Genomic DNA, 20021 nt, shown 5'->3' on the forward strand with positions numbered 1-20021 from the left:
TAAATCATCAAATGACACAGACTCTACCTTCTCAATAGGTTTCAGATTCATCCTTTCCTTTCATATGATGCCTTCTACCCCACACGCATCCTCACGTGTCACTCAGATAATTTCAAAGATCTGCAAAGTTTCCCTTGCCTGTGATTTCTTCTTCCTTCAATCCATAATCCATATACTTATGGAGTTCACTATTTAAAATGCAACACTGACCTATTAGTATCTTGTTTCAGCCTCTCAATGACCTCTTCGTGTCAACAGGATCAAATCAAGCTCCTTAGGAGAGACTATGTCGTGAGTCCCCTGGTGACAGGACCCCTGCTTTGCCTGCATTTCTTTCACTCTCTGCGTCACGCTCTGCATCCAAGCAACATTGCAGGATGCTAATATTCTCTTCTCCACCCTGACAGTACACTTACTTTATTTTGGAATGCTGCTTCTCCTTCATTAGCTGTTGAATTAATATAAACTATTTAAATCCAACTTGAATAATAAAAATAAACTAAGATGAAATGGCTGTAAGAGTTGCCTCTCCTGATTCTTTCTCTTCCCCTAATGGTCCCATTTAATCCCACCCAGAAAGAATCATTCACCTCTGCAGTTTACGCATGCTTCTGTTATTTCATTTAACAAGGTATGTTTTTAAATATCCACATATCTATTTTCCCTAAAAGAATGTAAGCTCTGTGTAACAGGGAACATGTTTTCCACTCCGGTAGCTTGCATTCGGTTCCACATGCTGGCAGCCACCTCCTGAGATCTCTTCTGAACATAATTTGAAAGCCCACCTTATGGTAACTGACTTACCCAGCTCCTCATCATTCGGTGTGGAGCGGGGTCTGCTTATAGGCCACTTGAAACAAGGCGTTTGAGTGGTAAGACGATATCCTTTATTTATTTGGCTGTGTCGGGTCTTAGTTGCGGCATGTGGGATCTTTTTAGTTGCGGCATGCGAAAGCTTTAGTTGCAGCACGTGGGATCTAGTTCCCTGACCAGGGATTGAACCCAGGCCCCCTGCATTGGCAGTGTGGAGTCTTAGCCACTGGACCACCAGGGAACTCCCGAGACGATATCCTTAATCATGTAACACTTGATGAAAGCATAATTATTAGGAAAGAAATATCTGTGTTTCAGTGTCTTACTGGAAATAAGTTGTTGACACTGAATGGTCAGAGGTATAACTGCAGAAGCAGAAGTAAGCATACACCAGTTGGTAGATGTCATTGTGTTTACAGCAATATTACTTTCATAGTAATATTTTATTATAAATATCATTTTATTACTTTCCTACTGGATTACTAGTGCTAAAATTTGTCTGTATACCAGAAGTTACAAGTATGTGGCTCCCAACACATCCACTGGTGCAACTTCGAGCACTATTCATTTATTTTTTATTTATTTTTCACACACACACACACACACACACACACACACACACACACACAGTATTTTATTTTTACAAGAGATAAATAAACTGACACCAGGCATTGGAAATGGATGACCACAACAGAAGCAACAATGATTGCATTACCAAACACGAAACACACTCACACTATGTCATGATATTGACATTCAGTCCAGGAATCCTCCACTGTAACAGCTCCTTTACTTTGCAGTGAAAATTGATTTGTATATACTTTGCCTCTGAGTCCTTGTGGGATTTTTTTTTTTAATTCAAACAGAAAGTCACAAAAATTATAATCATCCTCATCAGTTCACTCTCGAGCACTATTTAAAAAGTGGATTTTGTGCCAGCTGGGACTGAAACCAGGTCATTAAATATGAGGATATAATAATACCTAAGGAGCTAGGGTAGTCCATATTGATGAGGTATTTTCTATCTTCAACAAGTAGCCTTCTTACCCCCTCAACGTAATCAGAGTAGGAACTGTCCTCCATTTGACTGCATTACCTTTCCACTCATACTCTCGTTGATACTGATTAGCGTGGACACACACAGAAACACATCCAACACTACATATTTCCACATGGTCTAATCTTTTCTTCATAACCTCTGCCTTCAGTAAAACATACTGTGTATTTTTTTATGACAAACATCATAACCCAATAAATATTGTTTCTTGCACTCAGTTACAGTGCTCCAGTGTTTATGTGAAGATTGTAATCAAGCAATTATTCAGAAAGTTGTCACAAGTCCTTTGGCCCGGTTCTGCTTTCTCATATAGGCATCCTACGTTGTCAAAGGTTCTTCCTAAAATTTGGCCCAAAGTCCAAAACAGAATATTCTACTGAAGAGATGAAGAACCAACCATCTGTTTCTATGATATTGATGTCAAATGTTGCATTTATATCAATGTATTCTAAAGTCACATTAGCTTTTTTTCTATTTTTTTAAGTATAATTTATGTACAATACATGTTTAAAATATACTAAACAGTGATTTGACATCTGCATACACTATGAAACCATCACAAGTCTGAAAAAAAGAAAAAAGACTTACCCCACGATTCATAGATAGAGAAAGAACCTGAGAGTCATGCCTCTTTCTCTGAGCTTTAAGCGCCTGCCTCTTTCTTAGTGGATTTCATTATTGTTGGAGGACTGGGACATGTTTCAAATTCTAATGATAACTGGGCACACAACCAAAAAACCTGCCAAATGCAAACACAAGACCAATTTTCAAAATCATTTCAGGGATCCCATTTGCTCAGACTCTGAAAACCTGGTCTGCTCTATCTTCTCCATGTTTCAGGTGGCACATGAGACTCAGAGGGGAAGTAATTTTACCAAGTTACCCTGAAGAAGTCTGAGTTGAGTGAGCAGAACTGAGTGTAAGTGGTGGCCTGGATAAGTTTAAATACAAAGAGTTTGTACTAATTCCAGATTACCTTCCATATTCCTGAGCAAGAGAAGCTTCTCTTTCATGGTTTAATCAAATTCAAACATTTAATTCCTCCACTCCCCAAAAAAATAGAATCAAAAATACAAAATTATAAATAGTTATTACTCCAGGAAACCATGAAAGAGAGTCACCTGTAGAGATGAGCTCTGAGCAGTCTCTTCATCATGAACACATGGGCTCTGTTGGAACGAAATTCCACATCGATCCAGCCCATCCTGGGACATCCCTGGCAGTCCAGTAGTTAAGACTCCATGCTTCCACTGCAGGGGGTGCGGGTTCTATCCCTGGTCAGGGAACTAAGATCCCACATGCCATGTGGCTTGGCCAAAAAACTAAAAACAAACAAAAAATGCAGCCCATCCTTCAACATCTGCACAGAAAGGACAAAGGGGATTAGAGGGGAGCATCTACTTAGCTGGAGCCTTCAGCTCAGAGGTCACTAATTTAGCAAATCACTTAAGGGAAGAAAGTAGCTCCTGAATGTTAAACTAGTTAAACTAGGTTTTGAATGTTAAAAGATTATCAACATCCTTAACCACACGCATAGTGAAATACTGTAAAGTTATTTACCAGACATCAAAGAATAGTTCCAAGTTAGGATACAAAGCATATAAACCTCACAATCTAAACAATAAAATTTAGAGGGAAAACAATCTAGAAATTTAAAAAATATCCAGGGGGCTTCCCTGGTGGCGCAGTGGTTTGAGAGTCTGCCTGCCGATGCAGGGGACACGGGTTCATGCCCCGGTCCGGGAGGATCCCACATGCCGCGGAGCGGCTGGGCCCGTGAGCCATGGCCGCTGAGCCTGTGTGTCCAGAGCCTGTGCTCCGCGACAGGAGAGGCCACAACAGGGAGAGGCCCGCGTACCGCCAAAAAAAAAAAATATATATATATATATATATATATCCAGGGACTTCCCTGGTAGTCCAGTGGCTAACACTCCGTGCTCCCAATGTAGGGGGCCCGGGTTCGATCCCTGGTCAGCGAACTAGATCCCACATGCCGCAACTAAAAGTTTGTACACCACAACTAAAGATCCCATGTGCTGCAACTAAGACCAGACGCAGCCAAATAAATAAATATTAAAAAATATATATCCAATGGGTTCTGAGATTAAGTTAAAACAAGTGTGAGGATACATCAAATTTAGAAAAGGATGGCATGAGCCACAGTAGAAAGGGGGAGAGGAAAATAGTACTGTTTATAATAGCCATTTTAAAAAGCACCACGAGGTGACAGAAACTCTTCCCCCATTTTTTGAAAGCTAAGAGGAGGACCTGGAATTGACTGAGCTAAGTCTCTGCCCCCTGGATCAACACGGATTGTGAATGGAGTTACTATCTGATGCAATAATTGGGAGCAAATCTGGGGGGCCACCCCATCTCCAGAGCTCCCTGCTGGAACGATACTGAACAATTTGTCCCGAGGGTGATGGGAAACCATAAAAGGATTTAATGGCAAGAGATGACACAATCAAACTTATGATTTACCCCTGATACAGAGACAGAGAAAGACAAGCTGAGAAAAAGGTATGCCTCCAACTCTGGGCCTATGCCCCTGCCTCTTTTTTTAAGTGTTTTTTCATAATTGTTGGTAGACCGGAACATGTTTAAAATTTCAGTTATAACCCGGCAAACTGGTCTCCTCTATCTTCTCCATGTCACAGGTGGGTACACTGAGGCTCGGAGGGGGAGTAATTTTACCAAGTTACCCTGAAGAAATCTGAGTTAGGTGAGCAGAATTGGGTAGAAGTGGCAGCCTAGATAGGTTTAGGTAGAAAGGGTTTAAATGTCCTAATTCCAGATTACTTTTCATATTCCCGAGCAAGAGAAGCTTCTCTTTCATGGTTTAATCAAACTCAAACGTTTAACTCCTCTTTTCCAGAAAACATTACAGTCAAAAAATATGAAATTACAAATAGTTATTCCTCCAGAAAAACAAGAAAGAGGGTCACCCGTGGAGATGAGCCCTAACAATCTCTTCATCATGAACACATGGGTTCTATGGGAACAAAGTTTCACATCAATCTAAAAAAGGCTAGAACCTGGGACCCGTGACTACAGTGCCTGCACCTGGACAAATGTGTCCTGAACACAGAATACAAAGAAGCCATAAGGCACTAAAAATAACTGCATACATGACAGCTTGGGCAAACAGCTTATGAACAATAAGAAATAAAAAGGCCGAAACCCAAGTGCCACTTCTGAGGTGCTGAGAGCAAAAGCAGGGTATTGCACATGATCCCTGCACCCAGCACCACCAAGGGGGTGGGCAGACCACCCAAGCTACACCTCTCTGCCCCTACCCTCACCCCCTTTAAGGGACCAGCTCGCACCACGGCCCCCCATCAGGGGGTGAGCAAGGGCACCTGTTTCTTGTTCTCGCTCACTTGTGCTGCAGCACTAGTCCCAATAAAGCTTTGCCTGAATTCTTCGTCTGGCCTGTTATCAAGTTCTACTAATTAGAGTCCAAGAACCCAGGTCAGTAACAAATCCAGCCCATCAGTTAATATCTGCACAGAAAGGACAAAGGGGACTTGGGGGGACAATCTACTTAGCTGGACACTTAAACTCAGAGCTCACTAGTTGAGCAGATCATTTAAGGGAAGAAAGAAGCTACTGAATATTAAACTGGTTAAACTAGGTTTTCTGTGTTAGAAGGTGATCAACATCCTTACCACATACATAGTGAAGTTATCTACCACATATAAGAGAATAGTTCCAATACAGAATACAGCAGAAAGCATATAAACCTCATAATCTGAACAATGAAATTTAGAGTGAAAGTAATTTGGACATTTAAAACATATCCAGGGCTTCCCTGGTGGCGCAGTGGTTGAGAGTCCGCCTGCCGGTGCAGGCGACGCGGGTTCGTGCCCCGGTCCGGGAGGATCCCACATGCCGCGGAGCGGCTGGGCCCGTGAGCCATGGCCGCTGGGCCTGCGCTCCGCAACGAGAGAGGCCACAGCAGTGAGAGGACCGCGTACCGCAAAACAAACAAACAAACCAACAAAAAATAAAACATATCCAATGGCTTCTGAGATTAAAGGAAAAACAAGTGTGAGGACACATCAACTGTCATGACTCAATGAGCCATCAAAGAAAGGGGGTGATGGCTACAGTACTGAGGAGTGGGGGTGGGGAGGGGAGCCGGGAGTCACACAAAGGTTTGAGAAAGGTGAGTCAGAGTAGGAAAACGTCGCTGCAGGAGGTCAGTGTCTCTACGGACCGAAAGCAGAAAGTTGGGGCCGGCACCTGCCTCAGAGCGATTTAAACGGGAACCGGACCCACACTCCCAGGACCGAACAGTCTTCTGCCGACGCCGCGAGAGGCGAAAGGGGCGGACTCAGAGCGAGAGCGACGACCGCCTTCAGGTGGTTTTAACTTACCGGGAGACCCCCGAAACCGAGGTGTGGAGAAGCGGGGCCTGAAGATTGCACAGCGCCGTTAGTTTCGGACCGAAAAACCGAGACTCACTCGTGAGAGAGCGCCCGTCGTTCCGGGTCTGCACCTCACTGCGCGTGCGCAAGGAGGCGGGTCGAGGGCGGGGCCACTACGGGGCTCGTCAAAGGACGTTCAGGTGGGTGGAAGCGGTGTTTGATGGCTGGGCGCAGCCTGTGGACGCTGGGTGTGGCCTTCGAACCCGCACTTGGGAGATTCTGGTCTGTTCCTCTTCCCTCCGGAGAGGTTCTGCTTCTCTACTTTGGATCCTTTGAACTGGTCTGGTGTCCTTTGGAGCCAGGCTAGGTGCAGAAAAGGAGAGTTGAGAACGTTCGGCGAGCAAAGACGAGGGTCTTCTGAGCAGCGAGGCGCTGAGAGCTCTGGGACCGGGGAGGGGGTGGGGCTCGAGGTTGTGGGCGTGGCCTGATCCGGGAACTTCTGAGACCCCAGGCAGTTAACACGTTCTTAATAAGCGAAAGCCTGAGTTTTAGAGTAGGTGATGGAAACTGGACTGTGACAGGAAAGGCAAAATTGTGCCTTGCGGAATGTGCCATTTTGCACTCACTTCCCTGCAGAGCATAATTTTCACTTCTGTTCCCCATTCACTTGGAGGCATCAAAAATCACTGAGGAAAATTTTCAACCTCAAACCTGGCATTGTCTGAGGGGCTCTGTTGGAGGCTGTGAGCAAGTAACTGGCTAGACAGTCAGGTGCTTGAGAACCAAGCCTTATTGAATAATTCAACCGTATTTTTTTTCCTCCTTCATGTTGTCTTTTTTTTTTTTAACATCTTTATTGGAGTATAATTGCTTTATAATGGTGTGTTTCAACTATATTTTTTTTTTTACCCTTTGACCTTTATCTTGCTATAGGATGTGATGAATAAGACCCTTTCTTATTGTGATAGGAATTTCCATTTCCCGAATATTAATGTCTCCACTGTAGGTTTTGCTACTTATTAACTTTTCATGTGCACTTTGGCATATTTCTGAATTTTTAACTTCATTGATCTACCAGTCATGAATAAACATGTCTCCTATGGATATCCACTTTCTTTTGGCTTCTCTTTTTTTTTTTTTTTTTTTTTTTTGGGTCGTGGGCCTCTCACTGTTGTGGCCTCTCCCGTTGCGGAGCACAGGCTCCGGACGCGCAGGCTCAGCGGCCATGGCTCACGGGCTCAGCCGCTCCGCGGCATGTGGGATCTTCCCAGACTGGGGCACGAACCCGTGTCCCCTGCATCGGCAGGCAGACTCCCAACCACTGCGCCACCAGGGAAGCCCTTGGCTTCTCTTTTGTGGCTATTCTTGTTCTTTATTCCGTAAGACTTTTCGATAACATCACTAGCTTCAGAAACTGAGTGTCTAATGTTCAAATTTTCAAAATTAACATACATTATCTTTTGAATTTTCCTTGGTGTCATTATATAGTGACAACGTTGGACTTCAGTCTTATTCTGTAACTCTGGAAAACAGCAAAGGTAAAAGGATTCCTTTCTCCTTTTAACAGCTTACTTACAAAGAACCACTCTTCCCCATTAGTTTCAATGAGACTTACGTTGGCCCCTTTGTTTACTTAGGAGCCATCCAACTACAGACCCTCCAAAATCCCACCCTTTGCCTTGTCAACGATTACCGAATTGTTTGTCCTCATTGATCACTCGGAACAATGCTTGTAAACATGATTTAAGCAACATTTACTTACGTTTTTCTCCTCTCCCAAGACCCCTGAATTTTGGACCACGCTTGAGCACTGTAATTAAGAAGAAGCCTGTTGCCACACCATCCACTCCCAAGAGTAGGTGACTTAAGGGTAAAACGTTCCCTGATCAACTGTGCGTCATGCCACCTGCTCATTTATTCTGCGTAAGGGATTTTTTCCCTAGACTTGTTTAGCCCTCGGTATAAATGAAAAGTTCTTTTCTGTCTGGTTGTTGAGACTTTTCAGATTTTGTGGTTGCAGCACTCTCTCTTACTGTCATAATCCTTTGGAATAAAATCTCTTTACCTAAATTTGACAGTGGTGAATATTTCAGTTGTTCCATCTGTGCTCAAAAATGTATACTCTTGGGCTTCCATGGTGGCGCAGTGGTTGAGAGTCCGCCTGCCGATGCGGGGGACACGGGTTCATGCCCCGGTCCGGGAGAATCCCACAAGCCGCGGAGCGGCTGGGCCCGTGAGCCATGGCCGCTGAGCCTGCGCGTCCGGATCCTGTGCTCCACCACGGGAGAGGCCACAACAGTGAGAGGTCCGCGTACCGCAAAAAAAAAAAAAGTATACTCTTTAGTTTTCTAGCGCAGGGTTTAATATATATACACAGGTCAAACAAGATCGTTGTGTTTCCACATGTTTGACCATTAATAATTTGCATCTGTTTCTTAATATTACCAGAGACGTTTCAAAATCTATTGTGATTGAGGAAATGTCCTTTTCTTGTGAATATGTCCATTTTGCTGCCTTGAAATGGTTATTAAAACAAAACTCACCAGGAACAAAATGGATTCATGACTTCTGCCTATAATTAGTTTCTCCTATAGTGTTCTGTGTTTGCTGAAAAATTCCACTATCAACTCCATGCTGAAATGTCTTTCTTGCCAAGATGACTAGTTAGCAGTATTACATAATACAAAGTAATTTACCTTATAAAGATCCTAAAGTCTATCCTATTCACTAGATCTTTTATGTGATGACATATCTTCTTCTGTTTATGTGTGCCATTCCAAGACATTCTGCTCATTTTTATGTGAAAATATTTAAATACGCTACTTACCCTATCCAAACAATACATTTCAAATGATTACCATTTCCTGCACATGAAATCTTTCACATGTAAGGATGTGAGAAAACATACCTAGTAGATGTTAAGTGACAGATACTGCCATAAAAATTCCTATAGAAATGAAATTATTTGATAGTTGATAATCTAGTTTTACTTTCTATAGAGTTCATATTAAAGAGAATATACTTCCCTACAAAATGCCCTTGCAGAAATACTGCAAACTTCATAATACTTTAGGTAAAAATAAATCCCAATGACTTCATGTTTCACAGGCTTTATTATCCACATTTGACAAAACTTTCTGAGATAAAGAACAGAGAAAAGAGCTAAGATACATTACAATTTAAAAAATAAAACTGTCTACCCTCAAAATGAATGTATAATCTGAAATTATATTACATTTAGACATTCATTACTGATTTAGGTATATTATGATGTAAACAAGTTTTTCTCAAAGGTATTTGAATGTAATTCATTACAAGTGTGGAATAAAGTATTTTAAACAATACAGTTCTCATTAAAAGGAAAAAAAAAGGAAAAAAACTTTTGTCTCTTTTCTCTTTTCATAGTACCGATATGAGATGATGGATGCTAAGTAAACTTGTTTCGGCAATCATTTCACAACATATGTTAAGACCATTCTGCTGCACAGTTTAAAGTTAATATATGACAATTATAAAACTGGGATGAGGGAAAGATGGTTTTAAAAAGGCAAATAAATAAAATGCCTAAGCAAAAAATAAAGAACAATGCAATTTATATAAAAAAAATTTTTAAACATTGCTTTTTAAAGCAATGGTTAGTGAACTAAAGTAACACATGCCATAGTCCTCCAAGCCTCAAACCCCAGGTCTTGTCCTTATGAGTCTCTGCAACTGAGCACAATAGTGAATAGAAACAGAAATGCTGTTCTGTAAGGTGTGCGAATGAAATTGCTCATTCTAACCAAGGAGAGTTTTGTATTTCACATCGCAGTAATTCCTATACAGACAAAAATACACATTCACTCTGTAATTCAAAGTATTTATTCAAATGATCTGTTTCACACGGGTGATTTGTGGTCAGTTCCGCTTTTACCATTTCATGTATGTTGTCAAGCATGTGTGTATAGAGTTTTTGTAACAGTCCCTATCCTATTGATGTCTGCAGGTTTAGTGTTTGTAACAAAAATTCAATTGAGTAAATATTAAAGATCACGTACATTAGTTTTATACGGTTTCTCTCTACGGTAGAGTCTCTTTCTATTGAAATATAATTGATTATAACATTGTTCGTTTTGGCTGTACTACACACGAGGTAACATTTACTTTATGCAATGATAACGTATGTGTAGCCATCTGTCCTCAGTTACTGCAATATTTTTTAACATGTTCCTAACGTTGGATATTACATCCCCATGACTTATTTAAATACCCAGAGGTTTGTACGTCTTAATCCCCTTCACCTATTTTACCCACCGCCCCACCACCCTTCCTTCCGGCAACAACCACACATTTGTCCTTCATATCTGTGAATCTGTCTTCATTCTCTTGTTTTTTTTCCTTAGATTCCACATATAAGTAGATAACGCAGTATTTGTCTTTCTATATCTAACTTATTTCACTTAGCGTAATATCCTCTAGATCCATCCATGTTGTTGCGAATGGCTGGATTTCTTTACGGCTGAGTAATATTCCTGTGTGTGTGTGTGTGTGTGTGTGTGTGTGTGTGTGTGTGTGTCACACATGCTGTATCTCCTCTAAGCATTCACCTGCTGATGGACACTTAGGTTGCTTCCATGTCTTGGCCACTGGAAATAATGCTACGATGAATATTCAAGTGCCTGTATCTTCTCAAATTAGTGTTTTCCTTTTCTTCCAGCAAAGAGCCAGAAGGGCAATACCTGGCTCATATAACAGGTTAGTTTTCGTTGTTTTTTTTTTTTTTTTTAATTTCTGAGGAGCTTCTATACTGTTTTCCATAAATGTTGCACCAATTTACAATCCCAGCAACAGTGCACAGGGTTCCCTTTCCTCCACACCATTGCCAATGCTTGTTATTATCTCTCTGATGACAGCCATCGGAAACAGGTGTGAAGTGATATCTTGTTGAGTTGTTTTTTTTTTTTTGCGGTACACGGGCCTCTCACTGTTGTGGCCTCTCCCGTTGCAGAGCACAGGCTCCGGACGCGCAGGCTCAGCGGCCATGGCTCACGGGCCCAGCCACTCCGCAGCATGTGGGATCCTCCCGAACCGGGGCACGAACCCGTGTCCCCTGCATCGGCAGGCGGACTCTCAACCACTGCGCCACCAGGGAGGCCCTCATTGAGCTTTTGATTCGCACTTTCCTGATGATTAGTGATTCTGAGCATCTTTTCATGCGCCTGCTGGCCATCTGTATGTGTTCTTTCTCCCTGATAGAGTCCCATATGTTGAGTAAGGCTTGAATACATGCATATATTTTGTCTGAATCATTTTATTTTTAAAGTTTCTTTCTACTATGAAATCGGATGATCCCTAAACTTTTGAGTTTTGAATAATAGCATTGCCACATGTGTGAGGCTTACGTTCGTTTTCAGTATGTATTTTCAGATGCGTGGTGAAGCTTGCAAATTGAGTATAAGCTTTGCCACACTCATTACATTTGTAAGGTTTTTCTCCAGTGTGGATTGTTTTATGTTGAGTAAGATATGAATGTCTTGTAAGGGCTTTGCCACACTCATCACGTTTGTAAAGTTTCTCTCCAGTATGAGTTCTCTCATGACCCCAAAGTTGTGACCGTTCAATAAAAGCCTTATCACATTTATTACATTTAAAAGGTTTTGCTCCTGTATGAATTCTCTGGTGTGCCATAAGGTTTGAACACTGCGTAAAATGCTTGCCACACTCTTAACATCTGTGTGGTTTCTCTCCAGCATGCATTTTCTGATGACTACTAAGATGTGAAAACTGGGTAAAGGCTTTGCCACACTCATGACATTTGTAAGGTTTCTCCCCAGTGTGCATTCTCTGATGATTTGCAAGGTGTAAATTTCGACTAAAGACCTTGCCATATACATGACATTTATATGGTTTCTCTCCTGTGTGCACTCTCTGATGTGTTGTGAGGTGTGACTGGTGGTTAAAGACTTTGCCACACTCACTACATCTGTAAGGTTTCTGTCCAGAATGAATTCTCCTGTGATTCCTGAGGTTTGAGCTTTTGCTAAAAGCCTTCCCACAGTCATTACAGCTGTAAGATTTTTCTCGAGTGTGTGTTCTCCTGTGCTGCGCAGGTGACAAAGTGTTTTCCACACTAGGAGGAATTCTGTGAAGTGGTGAAACTGAGGAACCACTGCTGACTGGCTTCTCAACTTGACCGCATGCATACACTTTCTCCTCAGCTGCACATCTCTGCAGCTGAGCCGCCTGGGCCTGCAGCCTCACTCCAGGTCTACTTTCCAAACACTTGAGATCTCTGTTTCTAGCAACGCTGACGTTATTTTTCGTTGTTAACAAACTTCTTATGAGTGGCTTGTCGTGTGTGAAATATTCACGTGCATTACTTCTTACAGAAACACTCTGAGGAAAATTAATTAAGGACTTATTATCTTGATCTTCTCCGTGAGTGAGATTTTCGTTATGGGTCAAAAGCACTGCTTTGTCATTTCTTGCATCACATCCCCACTCACTCTCACACTCCTGCACATCTGCACAGACTTCCTTGAGGTCAAAATCCTTGATGCCATGGTTGTCATTTCTGTCCAGGATCACTAGATGGCATAATTCTCCTTTAGTAATGTCCTCTCTTGGTGATAACTCCTTGATTGCAAATCCAGCAGAAAGGCTTCCTATTATATAGATTTGAAAAATATTTTATGTTGAATTAGATAATTACACAAAAAATAATATAATGAACACAGAAATTCTTCAAGCATGGTCTTCAAACACTACTGTGATATAGTTTTTTTTAATTTTCTTTTTATACATTTTCCCATATTAATGTTTTCTCTGATCTTAGATAATTAAATTGCAAGCACATACACAATGTACTACACATATTTTTTGCCAGATAACTGGATAATTAAATGATCCTCCAGAATTAGAAAGCTTATCTATTGATACGTACTGGCTTATAGAACTGGAAGCATAAAATCAAAATTGAGATCCCTAATCCTTAAATTTATAACAATGTTTAATAACATGAATATGATGCAAGAAAAAATATTTTTACGAATCTGTACATCAAAACAATACTTGATAAAACATTTTTGTAAACCATGATAAATCTAGCAGGTAAGTTAGTAAGTAATCACTGTTATACAAAATAATAGTCTCTGGGGCTTCCCTGGTGGTGCAGTGGTTGAGAGTCCGCCTGCTGATGCAGGGGACACGGGATCGTGCCCCGGTCCGGGGAGATCCTACATGCCGCGGAGCGGCTGGGCCCGTGAGCCATGGCCACTTAGCCTGCGCGTCCAGAGCCTGTGCTCCGCAACGGGAGAGTCCACAGCAGTGAGAGGCCCACGTACCACAAAAACAAACAAACGAACAAAAAATAATAGTCTCTGGAATTCTAAAAGATTTGAGTAAGCACCAAAACAAAAACAAAACAAAAACAAAGAATTTTCATTCCAGAAGGAACACACGATAGGAAAAATTAATAAATATCTTGATAAGCACTGAATTTTGAAATATCAGCTTCAGGTCAACACACATATGTATGAAATTTAAGAATTAGGGAAAACTGTCTGAAATCTCAATCATGATGTCAAGCCTGCAGTTCTATAACAGCTAGTACCTAGTTCAACTACCTACTATCACTTAATTATAGTTATATGGCAGAAATATATGTATATATAGTATATAATCCATGCTTTGAAAATTTGTTATCTAAAGTCAGAGAGAACATTCATATGGAAAAAAATTGCAAAAAGACAACGGCCAAAATATAATGTAAGCCAAGGTCAATCCCATAATAAATATGACAAAAAAAAATGACATATGTTATTAACTAAAGGTAACTTTACAGCCCTTACTATATGCCATGCAATATTTCAAACCCCATAACAGCATTAACTTAATTATTCTTGAGCTAAATTATCACAAATTTTCATAGAAAAATAAAGGGCCTGGGACTTCCCTGACAGTCCAGGGGTTAAGGCTCCACTCTCCCAATGCAGGGGGCATACGTTCGATCCCTGGTCAGGGAACTAAAATCCTGCATGCCACATGGCATGGCCTTAAAAAAAGGTAAGACGTCATGCTCCCAATGCAGGGGACCCAGGTTTGATCCCCAGTCGAGGAGCCAGATCCTGCACGCATGCCACAACTAAGAGTCCACATGCCACAACTGAGAAGTGCACGTGCCGCAACCGAGATCCTGCATGCCACAACTAAGAGTCTGCAGGCCGCAACTGAGAAGTCCGCATGCCACAACTAAGAGCCCACATCCTGCAACAAAGATCCCACATGCCAAAATTAAGACCCAGCGCAGCCTAAATAAATAAAAATAAAAGACCCAAAATGCTTACACATCTATCCCTAACTCAGAAAGGAAATTCAAGGGCCAAGGTTTGAACCTGGATGTGCAGAATAACATTGACATGTTCATATGTATTAAGCAGCATCGTCCATTCAGGCAGTACAGATTTTAAGAAAATTTAAAGGAAATGTATCTTAGAAATGTTTCAAGGAAGATATGGGCAGTGAGTTGTGTCACTTACACTGTCACATCACTGTCCTACCATTCCCAGATAATGATAGGAGTCACGTCCAGCACATGTTGATGTACACAGTGACCAGACCGAGTCGCTGATCTGAACAAACTGTACTGTGTGCAAGTAGGGGTCCTTCCTTATGCAGTGTGTGGGGTATGGGGAGGGGTGGGGTCTTATGGGAACTGGGGAGCCCAAGTGCTAAATATTGACACAGTACTAAGAAGTACCAATAGAGTTCACTTAGATCCACAAAACTCCGAGGGAAGGCCAGGACTGGGATTTAACAAAGCAAGAGTGAGAAGAAGTGGGCAACGTGGGAGCCCTGCTTGTGCTTTTGCAAATCTGTGGGAAGAGGACTGTACTGCAGCAGATGAAAGCCTAACCTTGGGCAAAGAACTGCCGTAGCAAGAAGCATAAACATGACTCATTCTATGGAAACTATATTGTTGGTATGAAGGAAATGTGGAAGATATTAGGAAGACAGAGAGTGCTGTTATGGGAAGACTGTAGGTTTACATCTCTTCCAATATTTGCTCTAAACATGATCAAGCTGAGTATCCCAGAAATTCCGTTCCTAGGCATATATTATTTGTTCCGGAAGATATATACAAGAATGTTCTTTGCGGGACCTAAAAGCAAAACCTGGAGAATGAATGAATTCACTCTGTGTGAACACATGTGGATGCAATAAAACCCTCTCAAGGGTACAGCAATGGAGGATGATCATGGTTGCTGGATGAGGATCTCCTGGCAGGGGCGACAGAGGTTGACTGGTGGAAACAAAGCTAGCAGGAGGCTTTTGCCAAGGTTTAAACTCTTTGTGGATGTGATTATATTTGGTAAGAATAACTTGTGAACTACATTACATATTTTTAAATAGAATATCAATTTTAGCATGAAGGTTCAGTGCAAATATCTTTGTTATAGGTATAACAAAGTAATAGAATATCTTAAATAAAAGAGATTTTTAAAATAAAAAATAAAAGTAATAGAATCTCTTTTGCTGGAATTGTTTAAAGTATTTGAAATCACATCTTTGGATCTTTTAACATTATAATCCCAAATATCTAAGAGACATCAGATGAGAAGTGCTCTTACTGTATTTATTACTATAGATAATACTTACTCTTATAATGAATCAATAGAAAATAACATGTACTTATCCAAAAGTAATGATTTTTTTAAAAAATAGATTTATTTATTTATTTATTTTTGGCTGTGTTGGGTCTTGGTTGCTGCATGTGGGCTTTCTCTAGCTGCGGCAAGCAGGGGCTACTCTTCACTGCAGTGTGTGGGTTTCTCATTGCGGTGGCCTTCTCTTGTTGCAGAGCACGGGCTCTAGGCGTGTGGGCTTCAGTAGTTGTGGCACACGGGCTCAGTAGTTGTGGCTCGTGGGCTCTAGATCGCAGGCTCAGTAGTTGTGGTGCACGGGCTTAGTTGCTCTGCCTCATGTGGGATCTTCCTGGACCAGGGATCGAACCCGTGTCCTCTGCATTGGCAGGCGGATTCTTAACTACTGCACCACCAAGGAAGTCCCCAAAAGTAATGAATTCTGACTTCAGAAACAGCAACAGAAAACAATACCCTGAAGGAGCATTACTAAATGACCCAGAGCACAGAATGATTTGTACGGGCAAGTGTTGTTCACAGCAGGGTTTAAGCATAGAAACGATTCTGCAAGTGCCATGTTGATCCATGGCAGAGTTCTATGTGCAGAGATGTGGTTGACAACATAAGCAGCCAATTAACAGCCTGAAGAACAGGACGATAATAGGATGTATATCAACAAGGACCAGGTGACTTTTGATAAAATTGTAAAGACAACTGGGAAAAGCGAGGCTTCACAGAAATATGTAGTACAAAGAATGTAAGAAAATTTCTGGGAAACATTAAGTGTTACAAGCGATAATAATGAGGAAACCATGCAGTGTAAAAAAATTACCTATTTTCTTAAATAAAATGAGATATTTAAATATTAGTATACCATGATGTGCAAGAAGAATCTAGACAGGGAGAATAATTATTACAATAAATTATTTGTAGCAAAAATCCCAAAACATTGAAATTAAAATAGAACTCAAAACTTATTTATAGGGACTTCCCTGGTGATCCAGTGGTTAAGACTCTGTGCTCCCAGTGCAGGGGGCCCAGGTTCGATCCCAGGTCAGGGACTAGATCCCCCATGCTGCAGCTAGGAGCCTGCATGCCACAAGTAAAAAGATCCCACATGCTGCAACGGAGATCTTGCACACAGCAATGAAGATCCAGCATGCTGCAAGTAAGCCCCAGTGCAGCTGAATAAATAAATAAATATTTTTTAAAAACTTACTTGTAGAAAACTATGGCAAGTCAATTGAATGTTATCTCTGTGGCTAAGACAATAACTAAATTTTAAAAGTATGTTCTGAAGATATGAAAAATTCTCTATTTAAAAAATGCCATAGATTTAATTGAGGAAAATATGTGTTAAAACAAATGTGATACCATTAAACACCTATGACAATGGCCAAAATCCAGAATATGGAAAACACCAAATATTAGAAATGACATGGAGCAGCAAAAACTTTCATTCATTATTGATGAAAATGCCAAATGGCAGAGCCATTTTGGAAGAGTTTGTGGTTTCTTACAAAACTAACATAATCTTAAATATGATCTAGAAATCACACCACCTGGAAGTTACACAAATGAGCCAAAAACCTCTATATGGAAAAACATGCACATGAAATAAAATGAATAATCCTAAAATTTGTATGGAACCAAAAAGACACCGAATAGCCAAAGCAATATTGAAAAAGAATAAAAAAGGTGAAGGCATCACATTCCCTGATTTCAACTGATGTCACAAAGTATCATAATTAAAACAACATGCTATTGGCCTTATAACAGACACATAAGTCAATGGAAGAGAACAGAAAGCCCAGAAATAAACCCACGCATATGCAATCAATAAATTCACAACAAAGGAGCCAAGAATATGCAAGAGGGAAAGGACAGTGTCATCAATAATTAGTATTGAGGAAACAGAAAGGCACATACAAAAGAATGAAACTGGACCACTATCTTACACTATATGCATAAATTAACTCAAAACAGAATAAAGACTTGAATGTAATACCTGAAAAAAATAAACTTCCAGAAGGAAACAAAGAAAGCTCCTTGATATCTTCTCCATGGTTTTTTGAATCTGAAATCAAAAGTAAAAGCAAAAGAAACAAAAATAAACAAGTAAGTCTACATCAATCTAAGAAGTTTGTGGACAGCAATGGAATCTATCAACAAAATGCAAAGGCAACCTAAAGGTTGGGAGAAAATATTTGCAAATCATATATTTGATAAGAGACTTAATATCTAAAATGTATAAAGAACTCACAACTCAACAACAAAAACAACAAGAATTCTGATTAAAAATTAGGGAGACGATCCGAACAGACTTTCTTCTAAAGAAATCATACAGATGGCCAACAGATACATGAAAAGATGCTGAACTTCATTCATCATCACGGGAATGAAAATTAAAACCACAATGAGATATCACCTCACAATTCTTAGAATGACTTTTATTTAAAAAAAAAAACAGATAAGAAATAACAAGTGCTGGCAAGGATGTGGAGAAAAGGGAACCCTTGTGCTCCATTAGTGGGAATGTAAATCGGTGCAGACACCATGGAAAACAATACAGATGTTCCTCAAATAAATAAAACAGAACTATCATAATATCCAGCAATTCCACTTCTGGGTATTTACATGAAGAAAATGAAAACACTATCTTAAAAAGATATATGCATCTCCCTGTTCATTGCAGCATTTAAAAAAAAAATTTTATTTGGCTGTGCTGGGTCTTAGTTGCAGCACGCGGGACCTTCGTTGCGGCATGCAGGATCTTTAGTTGTGAACATGCAGGCTCCTTTAGTTGCGGCATGCAGACTCCTTTAGTTGCAGCATGTGGGATCTAGTTCCCTGACCAGGGATTGAACCCAGGTCACCTGCATTGGGAGCACTGAGTCTTAACCACTGGACCACCAGGAAGTCCCACTGCAGCATTATTTACAACAGATGAGTAAACAACCTAAGTATCCATAAAAAAGTAAATGAATAAAGAAATTGTGAGATGTGTATCTACACACAATGTAATATTATTCAGCCATTAAAAAGAATGAAATCTTGGGCTTCCCTGGTGGTACAGTGGTTGAGAGTCCGCCTGCCGATGCAGGGGACACGGGTTCGTGCCCCGGTCCGGGAAGATCCCACAAGCCACGGAGCGGCTGGGCCCATGAGCCATGGCTGCTGAGCCTGCGCGTCCGGAGCCTGTGCTCCGCAACGGGAGAGGCCACAACAGTGCGAGGCCCGCATACCGCAAAAACAAAGTGCCAGGCAGAACTGCGGGGACTCAGAAGCATTCCATAGGGCTTCCCTGGTGGCGCAGCGGTTGAGAGTCCGCCAGCCGATGCAGGGGACACGGGTTCCTATCCCGGTCCGCGAAGATCCCACATGCCGCGGAGCCATGGCCCCTGCGCGTCCGGAGCCTGAGCTCCGCAAAGGGAGAGGCCACAACAGTGAGAGGCCAGCGTACCTCAAAAAAAAAAAAAAAAGAATGAAATCTTGCCATGTGTGACAACATGAAGGGCATTATGCTACCTGAAGCAACATACAGAAAGACAAATACCTTATGATTTCTCTTACATGTGTAATCTTAAAAAAAAAAAAAAAAAACCTAAAGACACAGAACAGATTTGTAGTTAACTAAGGCGGGGGGTCGGGAGGTTGGGAAAAATGGATAAAGGGGATCAAACAGTTTTTAAAAAGTTGTCAATGTGCTGCTTTCTATTTTCTATACACTAGGAATTCAATAAACATATTTATAATAAATGATGCATTTTTGTTTGTTTTTTACAGAAAAGCTAATTACAGATATCAATAACCAGTGCTGTATTTAAAGCAAACTACATCTAATCTTTGAATTTTCACTTTTTGGCATTATCCACATCATGAATTTTCCTACTAAATGCATCCTGGTAACAAGCCAGGATGGACAAAAAAGAAACAAATACACTTTAGCTCCACTTTATTAGACAGATATTAGGAAAAGGATCAACTAAGACACTCTCATCTTCCCAAAGGGTTAAGTCAATGGAAGGTGGCTTTCCTGTCAAATGAGGTGACACTGTGCCCCCTTGACCAAGGTTTCTGGGAGTGAAACATTTTTATCTTGGTCAAAATAGGTCTTACATGTTGAAAATTACTTTTTTTTTTTTTTTTTTTTTTTTTGGG

General features: G+C 40.9%; 1 protein-coding gene across 1 annotated transcript in view; it reads right to left on the reverse strand.

The window, feature by feature from the left end:
* Positions 1-12884, reverse strand: part of LOC103089624 (zinc finger protein 677-like) — a gene marked incomplete at its 5' end in the record, with an annotated part of 45278 nt that extends 32394 nt beyond the window's left edge. Inside the window, 2 exon segments of the mRNA XM_082931143.1 lie at positions 11665-11847; positions 12016-12884. Coding sequence (XP_082787269.1) covers positions 11665-11847; positions 12016-12884 — 1052 coding nt within the window.
* Between the last annotated feature and the right edge of the window lie 7137 nt (positions 12885-20021).

This window comes from Lipotes vexillifer, unplaced genomic scaffold, assembly GCF_000442215.2.
Source record: "Lipotes vexillifer unplaced genomic scaffold, Lipotes_vexillifer_v1.1 scaffold553, whole genome shotgun sequence".
NCBI lineage: Eukaryota > Metazoa > Chordata > Mammalia > Artiodactyla > Lipotidae > Lipotes > Lipotes vexillifer.